At 45.3% G+C, this 17396-nt stretch overlaps 1 protein-coding gene across 7 annotated transcripts in view; it reads right to left on the reverse strand.

Annotated features, from left to right (window-relative positions):
- The window catches only part of AUTS2 (activator of transcription and developmental regulator AUTS2), a 716369-nt gene that overhangs the window by 21820 nt on the left and 677153 nt on the right, over window positions 1–17396 (reverse strand). For 3 of the 7 annotated variants that reach the window (XM_065036491.1, XM_065036488.1, XM_065036494.1), the window contains 4 exons: window positions 4177–4642; window positions 2890–3143; window positions 1447–1688; window positions 963–1007 (listed from right to left, as the gene is read on the reverse strand). In XM_065036491.1, coding sequence (XP_064892563.1) covers window positions 963–1007; window positions 1447–1688; window positions 2890–3143; window positions 4177–4642 — 1007 coding nt within the window. The remainder of the gene's footprint in view (window positions 1–962; window positions 1008–1446; window positions 1689–2889; window positions 3144–4176; window positions 4643–17396) is intronic. The other 4 variants (XM_065036489.1, XM_065036490.1, XM_065036492.1 and 1 more) reach the window with 4 other exon arrangements.

Raw genomic sequence — 17396 nt, forward strand, 5'->3', positions numbered from 1 at the left:
AGGCATGAGCCGTTGGCAGGAACTGTGTTTAATCGGTACAGCAGAAAGCACCACATTATCATCTCAACCAGTTTTTTTTGCCCAGTTCCACTTCTAAGCAAAACCAACACATAAAGCCAAGTGCTTTGCAGATTTCTGAGTGCTGATGCAGTACTCCTTCTCTCATCAAAATCTCGCTATTGGATTTAGAAATCTTGTCATCTTCAACCAGATACACGCCTCTGCCAATATGATGAAGGAAATGCATTTTAGCAGCGAATGAATCAGTACATTCAAACCTTTAAGAGCAGAAGCTTTATTGGAATATTGGAATATTAAAATTAGTTAATTGGAATTAGTAATTGGAATGTTAAAAATTAGTTAATCTCAACAAATAACATTTTTGGTAGCTCATAAACACATCTAGTGCATAGCTGGATTCATGTTGCTGTCACTGAACAGAGCTTTCAAAACATAACAAGCCCAGTGGATCAGATGTGCCTTTGAAATCTGAAGAATAAGACAAGTTTTCAGATTTTATAAACCAAAATGTGATATATTAGGAAAACTATTAGATTACCTATCCCTGAAGGATTTGTATGATAGTTTGTCATTTCAAGTTTCTTAGGAAAAACATCAGTCTAAGGGTTTGTGGCACAACTGAAACACAGAGATGAAATTACTGCTCTCTCCTGTTTCATCCAACAGTCAGCTCTTCTGTCTCATCTTTTTCACATCAAACCTGTCTTCAAAAGCCATATGAGCAAGAGATCTTTTGACTGGAAAAGCTGATACTGCATCTTTGTCAGAAACAAGCACCACGAATGCAAGCCTTCGAAAGCCAAAGCAACCAAGAACGATAATGGTAAATCCTGGAGTGATGACTGGGGCGAGGTTTGACATTGTGCCATTGAGTGAGTGGTGATCCCAACCCACCACAGAAAAGCAGTCAAGTCAGTTTTAAACAGAGCAATAAAACTCACACTGTGACGGTAGAAGGGGTCAACTTTTGTAGGGTATTTGTCAAACTGCAAAGGGATCAAAGCACAAACTAGTTACTTTATATTTCCTTGCCTTACTTCTGTTGGTAAAATAGAAGACTACTTCTCTATTATTTGCCAACCAACAGAGAGGAAAAAATATGCAGAAAATTAGCTTCCAATTGGGGATTTTTCTTTCTTCAAAGCAAAACAAGGTCTTTAGGAGACAGGAGAAAGGAGGAGGCAGCAGAGTGCAGCACTCCAAGCACGGGGAAGTCCCATGCACGGGGCTCTGTCACCCGGCAGCCTCGGCCCTCATCCCCTCACTGCCACCGGCACCTACTGCACGGGTGACAATGGTGAGGAAGGGACAGTCCCTCCTCTCCTACCCAACCACACCTGGGCAGCAGAGTACACCTTCCCCGCAACCAGGCAAATTCTTAAATGGTTGTAATAAAGAATAGAGTTGTGCTCTACTTATCCTCACATTTCTGCCTGGGGTACGCACCATGGGCGGTGCTGGCGTCGGCATGATGGCAGTGGGTGGGATGGCGTGCGGGAAAGGCGTGAAGGTGTGCTGGTGTGTGTGTTGGTGTGTGTGCTGGTGCTGGTGCTGGTGTTGGTGGAACTCCGTCCTCAGGTACGGCGGTGGGCCCAGCGAGGCCCCGCGATCCGCGCTCTGCGAGGCCAAAAATCGCGTGTTCAGTTCCTGACGGAGAAGATCTTGTTCTGAAAAACAAGTAAAACAAGCCCCGTGACCTCAGGGACTTTTCCAGATCTTGTGCCACTTACTTTTGCTGGCTGTGGTAGCAACACTGTATTTAGAACTTCTTGGTGGTAAACTGTGACACTGTACAGGGTAAGAAATCTCCCTCAGATGTACCCCCAAAGCCTCCATCTCCCCTCTCTCACCAAGCCTGTCCTCACTGCAGCATTAACCTGAGGGTTCTGCCTAAACATGTATGGACATGGACATAGTCCCAAATAGGTGAGAAGGTACGCATAACCTGGAGTGAGTAAACATCGAGGGGCTGCTGCTAACAGGAGTAACACCCTGCTGCACGGCCCAAAACGATGTTACTCGAATGCTGATAATCCTTCATCTTCCCCCAGTTCTCTCTCAGTGACCTGGGAGGAACAGACACATTATATCTCCCCACAGTTGAAGGATAAAAGAGCACAATTTTGTCCACTGATAAAAATCTCTACATCTCACCCCCACACACACAGTCCTGAGCTGAGGAGCACTGTGTGCCCAGCCAGCAGAGACATTCCCCGTAGCCAGAGAATCAACGCTGAACACAGACCACAGCTGCAGCAAAGATGTTTGCTAAGGGGGTCACAGAGTCTGTGGGCACATTATGAGCACTTATGTGTTTCTACCATGAGGAGAAGAAGCAGACATGGAAAAAGCACAGCCTTCTGAATATAGCCGTTCCCAGGGCAGAAGAAATCTCATTGGGTATGTCTAGGTGATTTTTGCTTTGCTATCACCCCAAATCATAGAACTATAGAATGGCTGGGGTTGGAAGGGACATTAAAGACTATCCTGCCATGGGTAGGGACATCTTCCACCAGACCAGGTTGCTCAGAGCCCCGTCCAGCCTGGCCTTGAACACTGCCAGGGATGGGGCATCCACAGCTTCTCTGCGCAGCCTGTTCACCACCCTCATGGGGACAAATTTCTTCCTCATATCTAATCTAAACCTCCCCTCTTGCAGTTTAAAGCCATTACCCCCTGTCCTATCACCACATGCCCTTGTAAAAAGTCGCCCTCTAGCTTTCTTGTTTGGCTGCTTTAAGTTCTCCCTCACAATGGGTACAGCCTCTACCCAACCAACAGCCATCACCAAACCCAACAAAAAGACTAACTGACTAAAGCTGGAGAACTGGCTCCTCACGCTGGGGCCACGATCCATCTGTCTCTTACCTGAGTAAGTGCTACCAGCCGGGTGTCCTGGAACCTGCAGTGTCCCTGACGTCAATGGCGGTGGAGGAGGCAAAGCCGTAGGAGGGGCAAACATATTGGGGTGATGTGGGTGCGCAGGGGGCTGGAGGGTGGGCGTGAAGGTGTGCAGGGGGCTGTGGCTGGGCAGGGACAGGGGGAACGGCGAGGCCGAGGGATGGTGAGAGATGTGAGGAGGAGGGGCCTGAGTCTTGGCAGGAGTGCTGCTTCTGCTGCTGCTGTTAATGAAAAGAAAAGCAATTAAGCGGTTGCATGGAAGAGAGAAAAGCTCCAAACGTACACATACACAAACCACCAAGCTATGCATGGCTCACGTTAAACACATTGCTAATGTACATTATTCATTACAAATGTAAGTTACCATTCTGCTTTTCTAGCAACACCACTGTGATACTCCTTTCTCCAACCATCTGCTGCACCTTTTCTACTATCTTTTACTTCCTGTGGTCTCTCCACACCAAAAGTCAAGACAGATTTTCCCCTCTGTAAGAGGCTGATATTCTGTCCTCCAACAGCACAGGAATGACACACAAAGGAGTAATCAGCCCTGTGCATTCATTACTTAATTATCAGGTCCTTTCTACATGACTGCTTCTGATTCATGTTTTCAGGCAAATGAAGCTCAAAATCAGTGATCACTGCATTAATAAAAGTTGATTTTTTTTTTTTTTGCTATGACTTATTAAGATGAAAGACTGAAGAAAATGGGAAACAAAGTTCAGAAGGCAACAACAGATACATGCTTATTGTACAGAATCGTAGAATCATTTTGGTTGGAACAGACCCTCAGGATCACCAAGTCCAACCACAGCCTAACTAGCACGAACCCATGTCCCTAAGAACCTCGCCTAAACACCTTTCAAACCCTCCAGGGATGGTGACTCCACCACTTACCTGGGCAGCCTGTTCCAATGCCCGACAGCCCTTTCTGGGAAGAATTTTTCCCAATATCCGTTCTCAACCTCCCCTGGCACAAGTTGAGGACATTAACTAAACCAAGCACTCGAGAATATCTAGCATTTATGAGAACACTAGATCAGAAATAAAGTGATCCTGGCTCATTTCAGGGAAAGACTTAAGGTTAAATGCACAAAGCTCCCTTTATTTCCCAGACAAGGGACAGGATGTGCTGTCACTCCTCTCCTTTAGCTAATTCCTCTCTGCTTCCTCCAGGCACGGTGAAGTATCACCACGAGGCAGCAAGTCTGCAAAACTTGGGCTTTTAGCACGCACGTGTTTCTGTCCACCTACCTTAGGCTGTTGAGGCTTAAACTGCTGCTGTTATAGGCAGAGAGTGGCTGTGAGAGGCTCTGAGACGCCGGATGGGGCTGCACCGGCGGCAGGCTGGGATGCGCCGGCTGCACCGGCGACTGCGGCCGCGGCGGGTGCTGCAGGGGCGGCTGCGGCGCGGGCCGGGCGGCTTCTTCGGGCGCTGGCGGCGCCTGTGCGGGTGGCGGGGGCGGCTGGGCCGGGGGCTCCGGCCGCGGGGCCAGCGCAGGGCTGGGCGCCTCGGGCTGCGGCTCCGGCTGGGGCTGGGCCAGAGGCTGCGTCACCTGAGGACAAGGGTCTTTAGGCACCACAGGCTCAAGTATTGGGTCTTTACTGCTGTCCTGGCTCTTCTCTTGGCTCCTTTCTAATCCTGATATTTTCGGGACAGCTGGGCCCCTAGCACCAGGGTCGTCATGTTCAGCTAATGCACTGACTCCTAACTCTTTATCTGCAACAACAGAAAAAAGAGAGAAAACAGTTGAGTACGTGACAAGATGGGCAAAACCAAACTCAGTGCGGTGCCAGAGTCGTGCTCTGGGCAGTGACATTTTGCTTTCGTCGAGGACCAGGCCAACCTGAAACCAAATCAAATCCAACATCATTCCCAGCAGCATCCCTAACCCTCAAGTCTTTCTTCTGATACTTTTCCTATTTTATGACAGGGAGGAAGTTTCTGGTTGTCTTCATTAATATACAAAAAAGCAAATACACAAAAGTTGAGCTCAGAGCAGTGGTTCAAGTGCTCTAAAAAGTTTGAGTCAGATCTCCCCCAAAATCCCCAGCTCTGCCCCAGGGGAAATACCAGGAGGGGTTGTGCTTTGCTTTGTTCTGTCTCTGTAGCACAACATACAACCTCCGGACTTGCCTCCTGGCTCTTGTCTCCCAGGGATTCATTTCTCAGCTTTCCCATGCAACCATGTAGCATTTCACTGATTTTCAGAAAAATTAGCTTTGCACAATAATTGCAGGGCCCCAAGATTTGGGGCCATCAAACAGAGCTGATAAATTTGTAAGCGTAGGTAAATAATCTGTAGGTGTATTTAGCAAAGTCAGACCCTAAATGATCAGGTAAAACCCTCTGAAATTATCTACTGAATCATGTAAGCACAAATTGCCACAGCACGAGAGGAGCTCCGCAAGAGGCCAGGCTGCACCGCCAGCTGCTGCTTTTCTAGGCACATCCCTTCATCTCTAATTACTACTACATGTTTACTACAACATCTCCGTTACCTGGGCTGCCAAATGAACAGAACAAAGAGGTTAAGGGAAATAATCTATATAATCTATTTTTGCCTCAATTTTTCTTTCAGCGATGTTAATTTTTGATGTTATTTTTCAGAAGAACGGCTGAAGAAGTTGAGAAGGCAACATGATTAGTCTTGAATACGTTTTTCTTAAAGACATGAGAATTGGACAACAACCTTTACATGTGAGTATGTGCATCTGCCTCTCACCTTCTTCTTCCAATAACTCTCCTCAAAATAAACCACTTGGTAGAGACCTTGTGTAGCAACACCATTTTCTATTACTGTTACTCCGTGGTCACTTACTGAGCCACTGAGGGTACAAACGCAATGTGAGCTCTGGGCCTTATTACACAAAGCCTAAACCTTACAACACATATTAGTAGGAACCCATGTTTTTTCAGTTTAGCTGGTCATGGAATTCCTTTCGTTTTCCATCCCTTTAATAATAATGAATGTATGGGGTTAATGGAAAGTATGCAGGGTTCAAAATAATCTTAAGACGGGGAAACTTTACTCATTCTTCAGCCAGTTTTAAGCCTGGCAGAAACGGGTCATCACTGGGGTTTCATTTCATGCAGAGATCCCAGCAAAGTCAGGCTTGTGTCACTGAGAGTTTTAGAGGCCCTGTACCATGGCGAGCAGCCGGGTAACCTGGAGTTCACATTTTATTAATAGTTTGCAGACTATTTCCCTAAAAGGGAAAAGCTCTTTTCGGGGTAAAAGGGAGGTAAAGAGAAGAAGAAAGGTAAACAGACTTATTTGATAAGGATGTACTTCAATCACTTCTGAATATGCCATCTGAACTGGCACAGGGGCTCCTCCTCGAATTCGGATCAGCAAACTATGGGGGCAACAGTGGGACTCCAGAGGAACAAAAATAATTACTCCGTGTATACCTAAGGTCTATCTCATTGCAAGTAAATTGCAGGTTATAAAGAAAGGAAACTCTGTTTGCATTAAATCTTTGGATCCATCCTGTTTGGTCAAACATTATTAAAAGTTAGACTGTGACCACCACACCTGTTAAGGCAGGTCCTCAGGGAGGAAAGAGATGAGCAACAGTTTGTTCAGGAACAGGTGGATCTATATTCCTAGTCCTTACAGGTGTATGAGTTACAGCATTTTGGGTTTTTTAACAGAAAGGCATAATAATTATGGCTTTCAGGGCTTTGCCTTCTCATTAGAAACTCGCTACAAGGCGAATCCCCAGTAGGTGGTCTGAGAATCCCGCAGAGGTGAAACGTCCCCGCTCTGGGGAACACCCTGCACTCCGTGCATTCATTACATCGTTTCACGGGGTATTTTTAGTGTCTCTTGTGTGTGCCATTGATTCAGCAGCTCTGTGCTGGGGAGGCTGCTCCTCCCCTGGAGAACAGGGCTATGGATCCTGCTGTCCTCTGGGGATTTTTGGCCGCTGCTTACATCTTCATTACGCAGCCCCTTAAGTACCATTCCTGTTAGTTCATCGCTTAGAAGATGCTGTATTTTGTAAGATAATGTTATTCCAAATGTCAAACACTGAAGGTATGTGCAGTGTTTCTCCCTCTCTCTCACATCATCGCCCCGATGCTAAACTCCAAAGTATCTGTGACCCCAGCGTGCCCAGTACAGGCAGCCCTGCACGGCTGATAATTATGATATATAGATCAGAAAGAATTCTTCATCCCACAGTATCTATTTAGGGAGTTGAAATCCCACAACAGTGATGAACGCTACCAATTAGTGTTTCATAAGGAGGCCTCAAGTCTTCATCAACGGCACTTCAAGGTCATACGTACAAGATTACTCTTTTCCTACCAGTACGTCTTTGCACATCACGTTATTTCGGAATGCAGACTGACTAGCCTGGTGTAAAAACTAAGAGGAAAACACCCCTTTGTGTCACTGTGACACCGACAACCAAACTACACAACTTTCTGAGTTTATATATCATAGGAATTCAATTCCATTCAGTTGCTAAAGAAGCAAATGAGCCAACTTCATCTGATTGCATTATTATTGAATTTAAAAATAGCATTCATTTTCTTTTACTACTTTGAAAAGTTTAACTCTTCTCTTGACAATATTACCTCTGCCTAACTAAAACATTCTGCAAACTTCTTAATGCAAGAGAAAAAATTTTAGATCTTGCAAAAAATATAAAACCAATTTTCTTTGGTTTTAATGTGGATAAACAGGCAACTGGGACAAACTGTCACAACCGATACCAATGTCATAACTTCTCTGAAGTCAGTGGAAAGCAGAGAACGTATATCCCGCTGACCACTGGCCCGGAGAGGAATATTCAACAAGCATTTTACAAGGTTTGAAATAATTAATCAGATTTCAGACCTGATTGTACATTCCATATTGAGCAGACATTGGTCAACGCAACGTTTGGATAATAAAGGCAGATGACAGAAACTATTACTGCGAAGCAGGGAGGAGGTTGCTGGGTATACCAGCCAGCATCCAGGCCCCAAAGCAATTCATCTGCTCTACTGAATACACAGAATTTGCTAAACACTATTTTTATTTTTAGCACACGGTCATCCTTCATCCTGATCTCCAAGGACGCTAACAGAGTATTCGATTATGCAAATCAAACCCATGCATTTGAAAGCATCGTTATGAGCGCCTCTGTCATCTGCTGACACCAGTTATTCCACTGTAAGCAGGTATTTAGTACAACTGAACAGCAGGACTAGTGACACACTTTGTACTTCATTATAAAACAGAGAAGAAAATCATTCAGGACAAAAGATTTTGCTACCTCCTGTTAAAAATGTTCATCTTCTGCGTTGAAATGGACTTAATTGTCAACAATAAAGTTGCAGACCAATGAAAAGCAGCACTTGGTAGAATTGCACAAGATGTTGACAATTCTCCAGTCATTGAGCTGCTTCTGGCCTTGATTGGAGAAGGCAGAGTTCTCCAATATTGCACATGAAACAATTTATTTCATCCAGCTGTTAAACAGAACACACGCCATAAATGTGATTCTGACATCCTGTACATCGGGAGTATAATACTGAAAGCACTTCATATTTGATTTTTCTTTAAGTGCCTCTTAGTAAGAAAGGATGGGGATAGAGCTTTCTAGAGGAAAGTGAAGTATAGAACATTCAAACACCCCTCTCTCAGAAATCATCATATTTTACTTAAAAGGAATAGACGCATGCAATTGTAACATGCTACCACAGCCTGGAGAAACACCATGACAACTCCATCCTGCTGCAGCACACACACGCAGCGCCAAAGGGGTATTTCCAACAGGGAAAAAAATCCCTTGGTTTCCTAACTTTTCCAGTTAGGAAACAATAAATGACACCATTAACGACGTAACCCTGAAGCACTGAGTAGCCAGAAGCAGCACTGCAGTGTTTGCTGAAGCCGGCAAACCCCGTGTGGGAAGTGGCGCTGACAAAGTCCTTGGGGGATGTTTTTTGATAAAAACAGGTTTGAGCACGAAGAGCTTTAGTTTCCTGTATCAATGCTGTGTTTTACGTAAATAAATCCAGACCTTGTAATCACAATATTCACAAAGCACACCTAATTCCACAGAAAAATGGAAAGCACCTTATTAAATCTGGTCCATGTGTCCTACCACTGACTGCAGCCAGCACAAGATTTTTCCAAAACAGGTGTAAAAATCTCGCAGCCAGCGTATGTAAAACAATGTGTCCAACCCAGCAGATCTCATGCTGATCTCTGCTAAGACTGGCTTATTCCCAAAAGCCTGGGGTTTTCTTCCAAGATCTTCTAGAATTGTGATAACAACCGTGGGCTTGTTATGCACATAAATCTCAAGTCCCTTCTGAGTATTTTCAAGTTCAGCAGTAAATTTCTTAGTATGTCATTTGAAAATATTCCTTCCACAATGTTCTTATTTCTCACCTTTTAATTCCGCTTGGTTCTTCCAAGTCTGTGAGAAAAAGACTTCTCTACGAACCATTGGCATCACCCATTCCTTTACAAAACTAAGGTATTTCCCCTCGTATCTCCTCTATAACTATCTTCCCAGTCTTTCTTCCTATGAGACCTTTCCCACCTGCCTGATCACTCTGTTGTTATTTTTTCTGCTACCCCTTGCACATCTCAGCTTCTCCAACACCTTTAGGAAGCGGTTGACCCGCTCTGCCCAGCCCTCAGTACCCCGACCACTCATTTATCCCAACGCATTTTCATCCCCACCATATTATTCCCCACCTGATTCCTCACTCACATTGTATGAAGCTGCAGATGCGAGGGAAGGTCAGCGTTAAACCATGTCTAGTAACACCCAGCTTGTCTTGACCCGTCCTGGCTACTCCAGAGCCCTGTGAATTCTACAGGCACCTGCATTTTGTGGTTTAACATGTCCAGACTGACCTTCAGTCCCTGTTCTCCCAGCCTGATGAGGTTTCTCTGTGGTTTCTGACAGCCTTTTCCAGCTCCAAGTACCATAGACACCCTTAGATCAGGTGTAACTGCTGCTGTTTGCCCTCCTGTCTTTCACATTGACCAACTCGGGACAAAGGAATCATGCCCTGAAACCAACACCACATTGCAAACAGATAATGATGAAAACAACTCTTTGCCTTCCTTTCTTCAGCTACATTTTATTGGTAAGAATCCCTTGGTTCTTGCTTTGCAGCAACTGAGTTTCCACAGTAGCCTTTTCCCCAGATCTTCCCAAGGCCTTCTGCAAGCCTGGATCAATTAAAGCAATGTGAATGTTTGCGGCTTTGACACTTCAAAGGAATTAAACCAGCTCAGTGAGACAACATCCCTCTCTTTAAAACTTCCCAGACTGAATCTCCCTCCGTGACACCGCAAGCGCTGCTAAAGCACGTTGAGTCGCTCTGCAGACACAAGCCAAGCTGGTGCTGTGTGCGTCTCCTTGGCCGGTGTGGGGAGAAGGGGATGGGCTGCCTGTTCTTGTCCCCAAACCTGTCCCCAGGTCGTGCAACCCAACCAGCTCAGCAGAGAGAAACTGCTGAGAGCAGAGATGAAACCCCCAGAGAGTCGGGCCAAGACACAACAGCACAACCCTGCATCCCTCAGAGGAGTCGGCCCTTGCAAAGATCTGTCTGGTCCAAAATCACTTTGGTTTGGCTTCAGAAAGGCACCTTCACCTCTCCTCTTTTGGCCATGACCAGATAACCCCAGCACAAGGTTAAACCCACCACTGGACAAGGGAAGAAAAATATATTGGGTTTATTCACTGCCCTCCCTTCCTTACTATTGATTTGTCTTCCCATGTAGTTGCAGTATCCCCTCAAATGCTCATGACAGCGGCTCATCCTGCTCGTATGTGACAGGATTACATGAACGAGCTTGAACAAAACCGGCTTTCAAGAGCAGCTTGAAAAGTATCACCTTATGAACACTGATCGAATTTAGCATGACAGCTCAGTTTAATATATGAAGGACAAAAGAGATCTGTGTGATATGTTTATACGGAAAAATAACACATCCATTCCCCTTGAGAGGTGCCGTACCCATAACTCACCAGACACACGCCACCGGTTCCTCCGTGAATTTGTTCTTTAAAACCAAGAATTTTCTATTCTGTTTTTAAAGGCATTATGTCAATATAAGAAGAGAGCTTAAAAACTCCAGTGCCCCTCTTGCTAACACTAAGATGAAGCTCAGCATGACCATGACAACACCCGCTTTTAATTACAACTATTTTAGCTCATTAGTGTCTACAGGAAAGCTTCACTGATCTTACACATCATAACTCCACCAATCACCGTCGCTTTACATTATTCTTACGCTTGGCATTATTTTGCTTGTATTTTCAACACTGCAGAGAAAAAGATGGATATTCTCTAACTGTCTGCTCTAAGGTGGGATCACACAGGCAGAATTCCTCTAGTCTGGGTCGTATCAATATATGTAGACATAAGATTTCAATGTTACTTATCAATACAGGGTCATTAAATGTGTCAGTTATATGTGTCTACTAATGTATGAATTTCTTGCATTGGGCTAAAACACATCCCATGGCTTTATTTTAAAATGGGAGGAAAAAAGTGCCAAATTAATGAACAGGTTTAAACATATACCTGGAACTTAACTGGAGACCTACCACTCTGTTTTATGTTTCATTACTTTGAGATAGTAACTACTGAAAGGTGTTCTTTATAGGAAAATGTAACAACATGTACCAAATTCCTCCCATGTGAGACAGTGGTAGAGGAATTAGAAGATTTTCTAGAAATTAAACTAGAAGAGATGCTGGTTTGTGCCCATCCATCTGTATCGATGTTAATGGGAACAGCTTTGCTGGTGTCCAGCTTTGGTTTCACAGACCTCAGGACAGTTGGTGGTTCCTGGCAGAGTAAATTTTGGGACAGCAAAGGGTCTGTTGTATCCTAATTGCTCCATACTATGCCTTCTGTGATTCATGTTGTACTCAAATCAGCTCAACTACTCTCACTACATTGATCCATGACACTAGGGGTCTTTTCCTTATAAAATACATACAGGAGGAGTCTATGAAATAGGATTTTTGACAGGACTGTTGACTCATTGAGCACAGTGCCTGCCCTCCAGCAAACCTGGAGGAATAACAGGCTGCAACGTGTCCTGCCAACCGGGCATCTCCATGGATTATCCATGCACTGTCCATACAGATCACTGAAAAGACCCTGAATTGGTGCCTTTGCACATCAGAACCGGCAGCGCTCCCCTGTACTATACACTCACTGATTGACCCGTCCTTAATGAGAACAGAACAGCATGTCAGCGGTGTTTTCTGTACGGTAGAGGAACCATCTGAGGAGCAGTCACATAAACACATCCTAAACCACATCAGCATGAGCAAAAATCGGGCTTTTAGCAGACACAGGCACCCCCAACTTAATGTCAGCTCAGCACCTATCTTAAAAATCTAAATATAATAAATATCCTCTGGTGAGCAATGAAGACAAGATTAAAGCCAAATCTGCCCCACATATACTTCCATTCTAACTATGATATGGTTAATTAGCTGGTAGGACATGACATTGAGATGACAGTGTTCTAATGCAGAAAGGAGATCAGCATTGGGGTGCAAAGCCTGAAGCTGAAGAGAACCCTGACTGCTGCAGGTACTTTTGCAGCCCAAAGGGCAAGGATTTTCTATACAAACTGAAATTGTTAGCCTGTGTATGCTTCAAAATACCGTTTGAAAAATGTCCTATGCTCCTAACTTTTATTTTGCTTCATGCTGTGCCTTGCTGACGCTAATTATTGTCTGCAACTGGTGCATTCAAAGACTCAAGCCTCACACGCAGGACCTTGTGGTGTTGCCTCCATGTTGCAAGGAGCTGTAATTCTAAAAGGATTAAAAGTTTACCAGCCCAGCCATGCAAAGCAGAAAATGAATTGTTCGCTCTTCTCATCTCTGTTTGGAAATTAGATTACAGGCTCCAAGTGAGCTGAAATACAGAATGAGGCAAATCCATGTGATTAGCTCACAGGTGGCCAGTGAGCCTTTTCTGTGCTTCAAAGTCTGGCAGATTCCTGTTAGCCGCAATAATAAAAAGAATGTGTGCTTATCCTGCAGCCCAAACCCTGCCTGTGCCAACACGGCTACCCGCTGTGCTAATCCTCAGGACCAATATAATCATCCTCAATTGTTATTTTATAAGTTTGTTCAGCCATCACGTGGGATCTCCGGTCTGCGGCACACGGCTGCGCCCAGAGCTGCTCCCCACGGCGGGGCAGGAACCGCGGCGCTCACCCCCACAGCCCCAACGGCCTCAGCAGCTGCTCTCCCAGCCCTAAGAGCAAAGACTCTTCACACGTATAAACAGTTTGTACCATTAATCACGACTGTTTCCTCTAAATAAACAGTTTCGCATTGATCTTCCCTCTCCAGACGGCACCCGGGTGAGCGTCGACTTGGCAAAATACATCACACGTTACATCAGAAAACAGAAGAGGCGGCTATTGTGGGGCAGGTAGGGAGGTCACACGTGGTGCGTCACGCCAACGGTCCATTTATTACAGTACTTGCTTTCCGGCTCGCCTGAGTTACAGATGCAGCGGATGCTGTGCAGGCAGCACTTGGTCACAACCTGCACGCAAGGAACGCTCCTCCGAGCCCTCCCAGCGAGAGCCTGGTTAATATAACAAACCTTGAGGGTTGCTCCCTCTAGCAAACTGGTAATCCCACCTGCTCCAACTGTGATAACATTTTTATTATTCCTATAACTGTCTAATAATCCTCTGAACCCTCCTAAGGTCTTTTTTACCTTAATATTATCTTACATCAGGGAGCTCTACAACTCAACTCACAATTTCCATTTGCCATTTTTCAATGAGTTAGGCAGGGAAATGAGGAGCCATCTCCCTATTCCCACATTACAGGTTTGCCAGAATATTTCAAACTAACTTTTATCAAACTTTTTTTACATCAAAATTTAAACCCAATGTTGAACAAGTGTGGCGCTGAATTGGGACAGGGAAACAAGTTCCTGAGGCACCTGTGGGAATGGAGGTCATGCTTTGCTTTGCTCCCATGAACGTCCTTCCACCTCTGCTGCTCACAGCCCTTATTCTGAACCGGCAGAGCTTGCTCCAAGTGAGGTTGTGACCAGAAGAAATGCCGGCAAAACTCCCCAAATCCTTCAGCTCTTCCCGGCAGCACCCACTACGGTGCCCTAAACCAGCACCACTGTCACAGCTCTCAGCCTCCCTCAAGTTATGCACATATTTAGCTGGATGTGAAGAGAGTCGATTATCCAGCAGTTGATTATTTGATTTGAGGATTAACACGGCAGACACCTGGGCGGGCGGGCACCAGCTGGCAGAGCAGCCGCGAGCGCAGGTGCCGAGCGCTGCCGATGTGCCTGCTCGGGGACCTCCCTGTCACACAATCTAAGGTGTCATCGACATTCCTGCTCGCTGGTGTCACAGCCTCATGCAGCCAGCATTGCTCCGGTCTGGGTCATCCCCGGTGACCTACAGCTGGGGACAACAACCCTCCCCAGGCCAGGACCGCACTCCCTGCATGTCCGTTCAACAGCTCTGCAAAGTCACAGCATGTCAGGGATTGGAAGGGACCTCGAAAGCTCATCCAGTGCAATCCCCCCATGGAGCAGGAACACCCAGATGAGGTTACACAGGAAGGTGTCCAGGCGGGTTGGAATGTCTGCACAGAAGGAGACTCCACAACCTCCCTGGGCAGCCTGGGCCAGGCTCTGCCACCCTCACCAGGAACAAGTTTCTTCTCTTATTTAAATGGAATGTCCTGTGTTCCAGTTTGTACCAGCAACAGCCCCTGCTCCGAACGTTGCCAGCGAGGAACCTCCAGACAGAGCCACCTGAGCTCTGCAGACCTGCAAGCTGGAATTTCCACATTATCTGGAGATACAAGCCAGAAAAACCCCGTTCAACAGAACCTCCTCTGGCTCAGTGCTCTGTGGAGCTTGGAATGCAATATCTGAACATCTTCTATCCAGCACAGGTGAACCATTAAGAATGAAGCTTTTATTGCTCAACTTTCATTTTTATCTCAACAACTGAACTCACATTTTATTTTCCCCTCTCTGTTTCTCCTCTCAAAGACCTTTGATCAGGGAAAACATCCCTCTTAGGGCAGCACTACAGCATGCGCTTCACTTCCAGCACATGCTTAAGCTCCCTTACCCAAATACCAGGGTCAGATTGGAAAGACGCGCTCAGGGGTTTTGCAGAGCTGGATTCGGTTTCAGGGGTTTTGCAGAGTTGGATTCGGTTTCAGGGGTTTTGCAGAGTTGGATTTGGTCTCAGGGCTTGAAAAGAGTTGGATTTGGTTTCTGTTCTCCCACTGTTCCCGCCGGCCCCTCTTTGCTCAACGCGGGGCTATGGCGTTTCGGTACCAGCACCCACCACTTTGCCTGCCCCCAATTCTGCTCCTGGTGCAGTGTGTGTAATTCCATAACACTGCGCAGGCAAACCAGCATGAGCATGTTTCTGTATGAATTTCAGTAACTGAAAGCAAAATGTTTGAATCTTGGAAATTAACCAAACACTGAATAGTCTCTTACCAGAAGGAGCTGATTTAGGTAATCAATGCTGGTTAAACAAACAGACATACTGGACAGATTTTTAAGCAAGTGGCATGTAAATATTTTTAGGCTTGTGGATAATCTTACAGTCAAATCAGCTCTACAAAACCCCACAGTAATCCCTTTTCTTTTCTTTCCTCTCTTTTGAGCTCTGGCTCAGGCAGAGCAGTGCAAATGCTCAGCGGTACAAAGCAAAGGCAGCTTCACACTTGCAATCTGGGTGATGTGGATTCAGGAGCCAACGCCGCTGACCTGGATGGTGCTACAGCTGTAAATCCTCCACATCACCGACCCCACGCTTCCCCGAGCCGAGCCTTTCGTTTCAGTCTCTTGCTGTAACTCGGCACGCTGGCAGAGAGGAGGCAGGAAAACAGGACATTTCCATGGGTGGTTTTTATTTGCAAGGAGCAGAGGCCCAGCCCCACAAGCTGGTTGATCCCCAAACCCGCGGGGCTGCAGATGGCACCGTCCAACAGAAGGTTTAGTGCCTCACAACCTAAATTAAGAATAACCCCACATCTGGGGCATGAAACAGCCATCTTGGAGTGTGGAAAACCTCTACAAATAATAATTATTTAAGAAAAATACTTTAAAATTGGGGGAAAAAAATCCAAACCACTTCCAGTTTTATAGTATTCTCAATTCTTTTCACAAAGGGAGGTAAAACTAAAACCAAACGTTTACTGGCTGTTGGGAGACCAAATCAAGCACATATGATGTTTCAACAGCAGCCCAGCGAAATAATCAATACCTTCCAATTCACGTTATTGACTTTTTCACATCCTTGCAGGCACGAGACTTCAGATGAAAGCATCGGAATCGCCAAATTGTTCAATTTTCTCTAGTTCAGATATTTTACAATGACATTTTTTATTATGGTGTAGAAGCTTGTTTGAGAGAAGCTTTTGAAAGTCAAAGTGGACTTTAACTTCCCAAATTCCCTGTCTGGCTTCACTTTGCGATCCAGGGCTGCTTTATGCAAACCAGAAGAGAAATAGGAAACGTTTCTTTCTCTCTGTTTTGGCCTCTCTTACTGTGCTTCAGTTTAAAGGGACTTCAGGAAGAAACAGAACCACCTTCTGCTACTAGCTCTGTTTAATCATATCAGAATTACAAAAGATTACACACCTATAGACTGCATCACCATTAAAAAAAAAGGTATATTTCTGTGAAATATAGACACACACTTCCCACAGAGCGGGATTAGCTTCCCCGATGCCCCATCTATCGACAATTCTGCACTATAAAACAGTCACAATGCCAAGTTGTTCGGGCCACTGTAAAACACCAAGAGCTCATTAAGTCTTAGAGAACGTTTGCAGCTATTTTAGCACAGGCGTGATTTGTTATGACATGGGAAAACTCCATTATTTTGCCAGGTTTAATAGGTAATAGATATGTCGACGCACATACTTCTTGCAAGGCTACAAGAAGCTTTTAGCAATAACCCTTGAGGATGAATTGGGCAAACCGATCTTGCAACATCTCCAAATATATAGAGAACATGACCTGAACTATGGAAAATCACCCTGATTCAGGGACATGGCACCAGCCTGGAAGATTAAAGTTCTGCTCTGGCTCCCTCAAGACTCAGTTCGGTCAGTGCTTGTCCCTGTCGCCCTTCCCAAGTATTTAGACGATGAGCTTTTCAGCTGATGTAAAACAAGATTCAGCTCTTGCTTAAGGCCTCTCTGTATTAGTTTCATGAGAATAACAGTAAGGATTACAAAAAGGTCAAATTCGAGCCTGGCGGAATGCCAACCCTCTTCCCTGTGGTTCAACGGATGCGTTTGACTAAGTCAATGAGTAAGTAAATGTAATATATAACAATTTATTTGCTTGCATGACTCCTTGTTCTGCAGTCGGATGTTTCAAGCACGTAGCTGGGATGTTTCGCTTTGCACTGAGGTTGACAGCTACGAGCATTTTACAATCATGGCCTGAGCTCATT

The sequence above is a fragment of the Columba livia genome, chromosome 20, assembly GCF_036013475.1.
Source record: "Columba livia isolate bColLiv1 breed racing homer chromosome 20, bColLiv1.pat.W.v2, whole genome shotgun sequence".
Lineage (NCBI taxonomy): Eukaryota > Metazoa > Chordata > Aves > Columbiformes > Columbidae > Columba > Columba livia.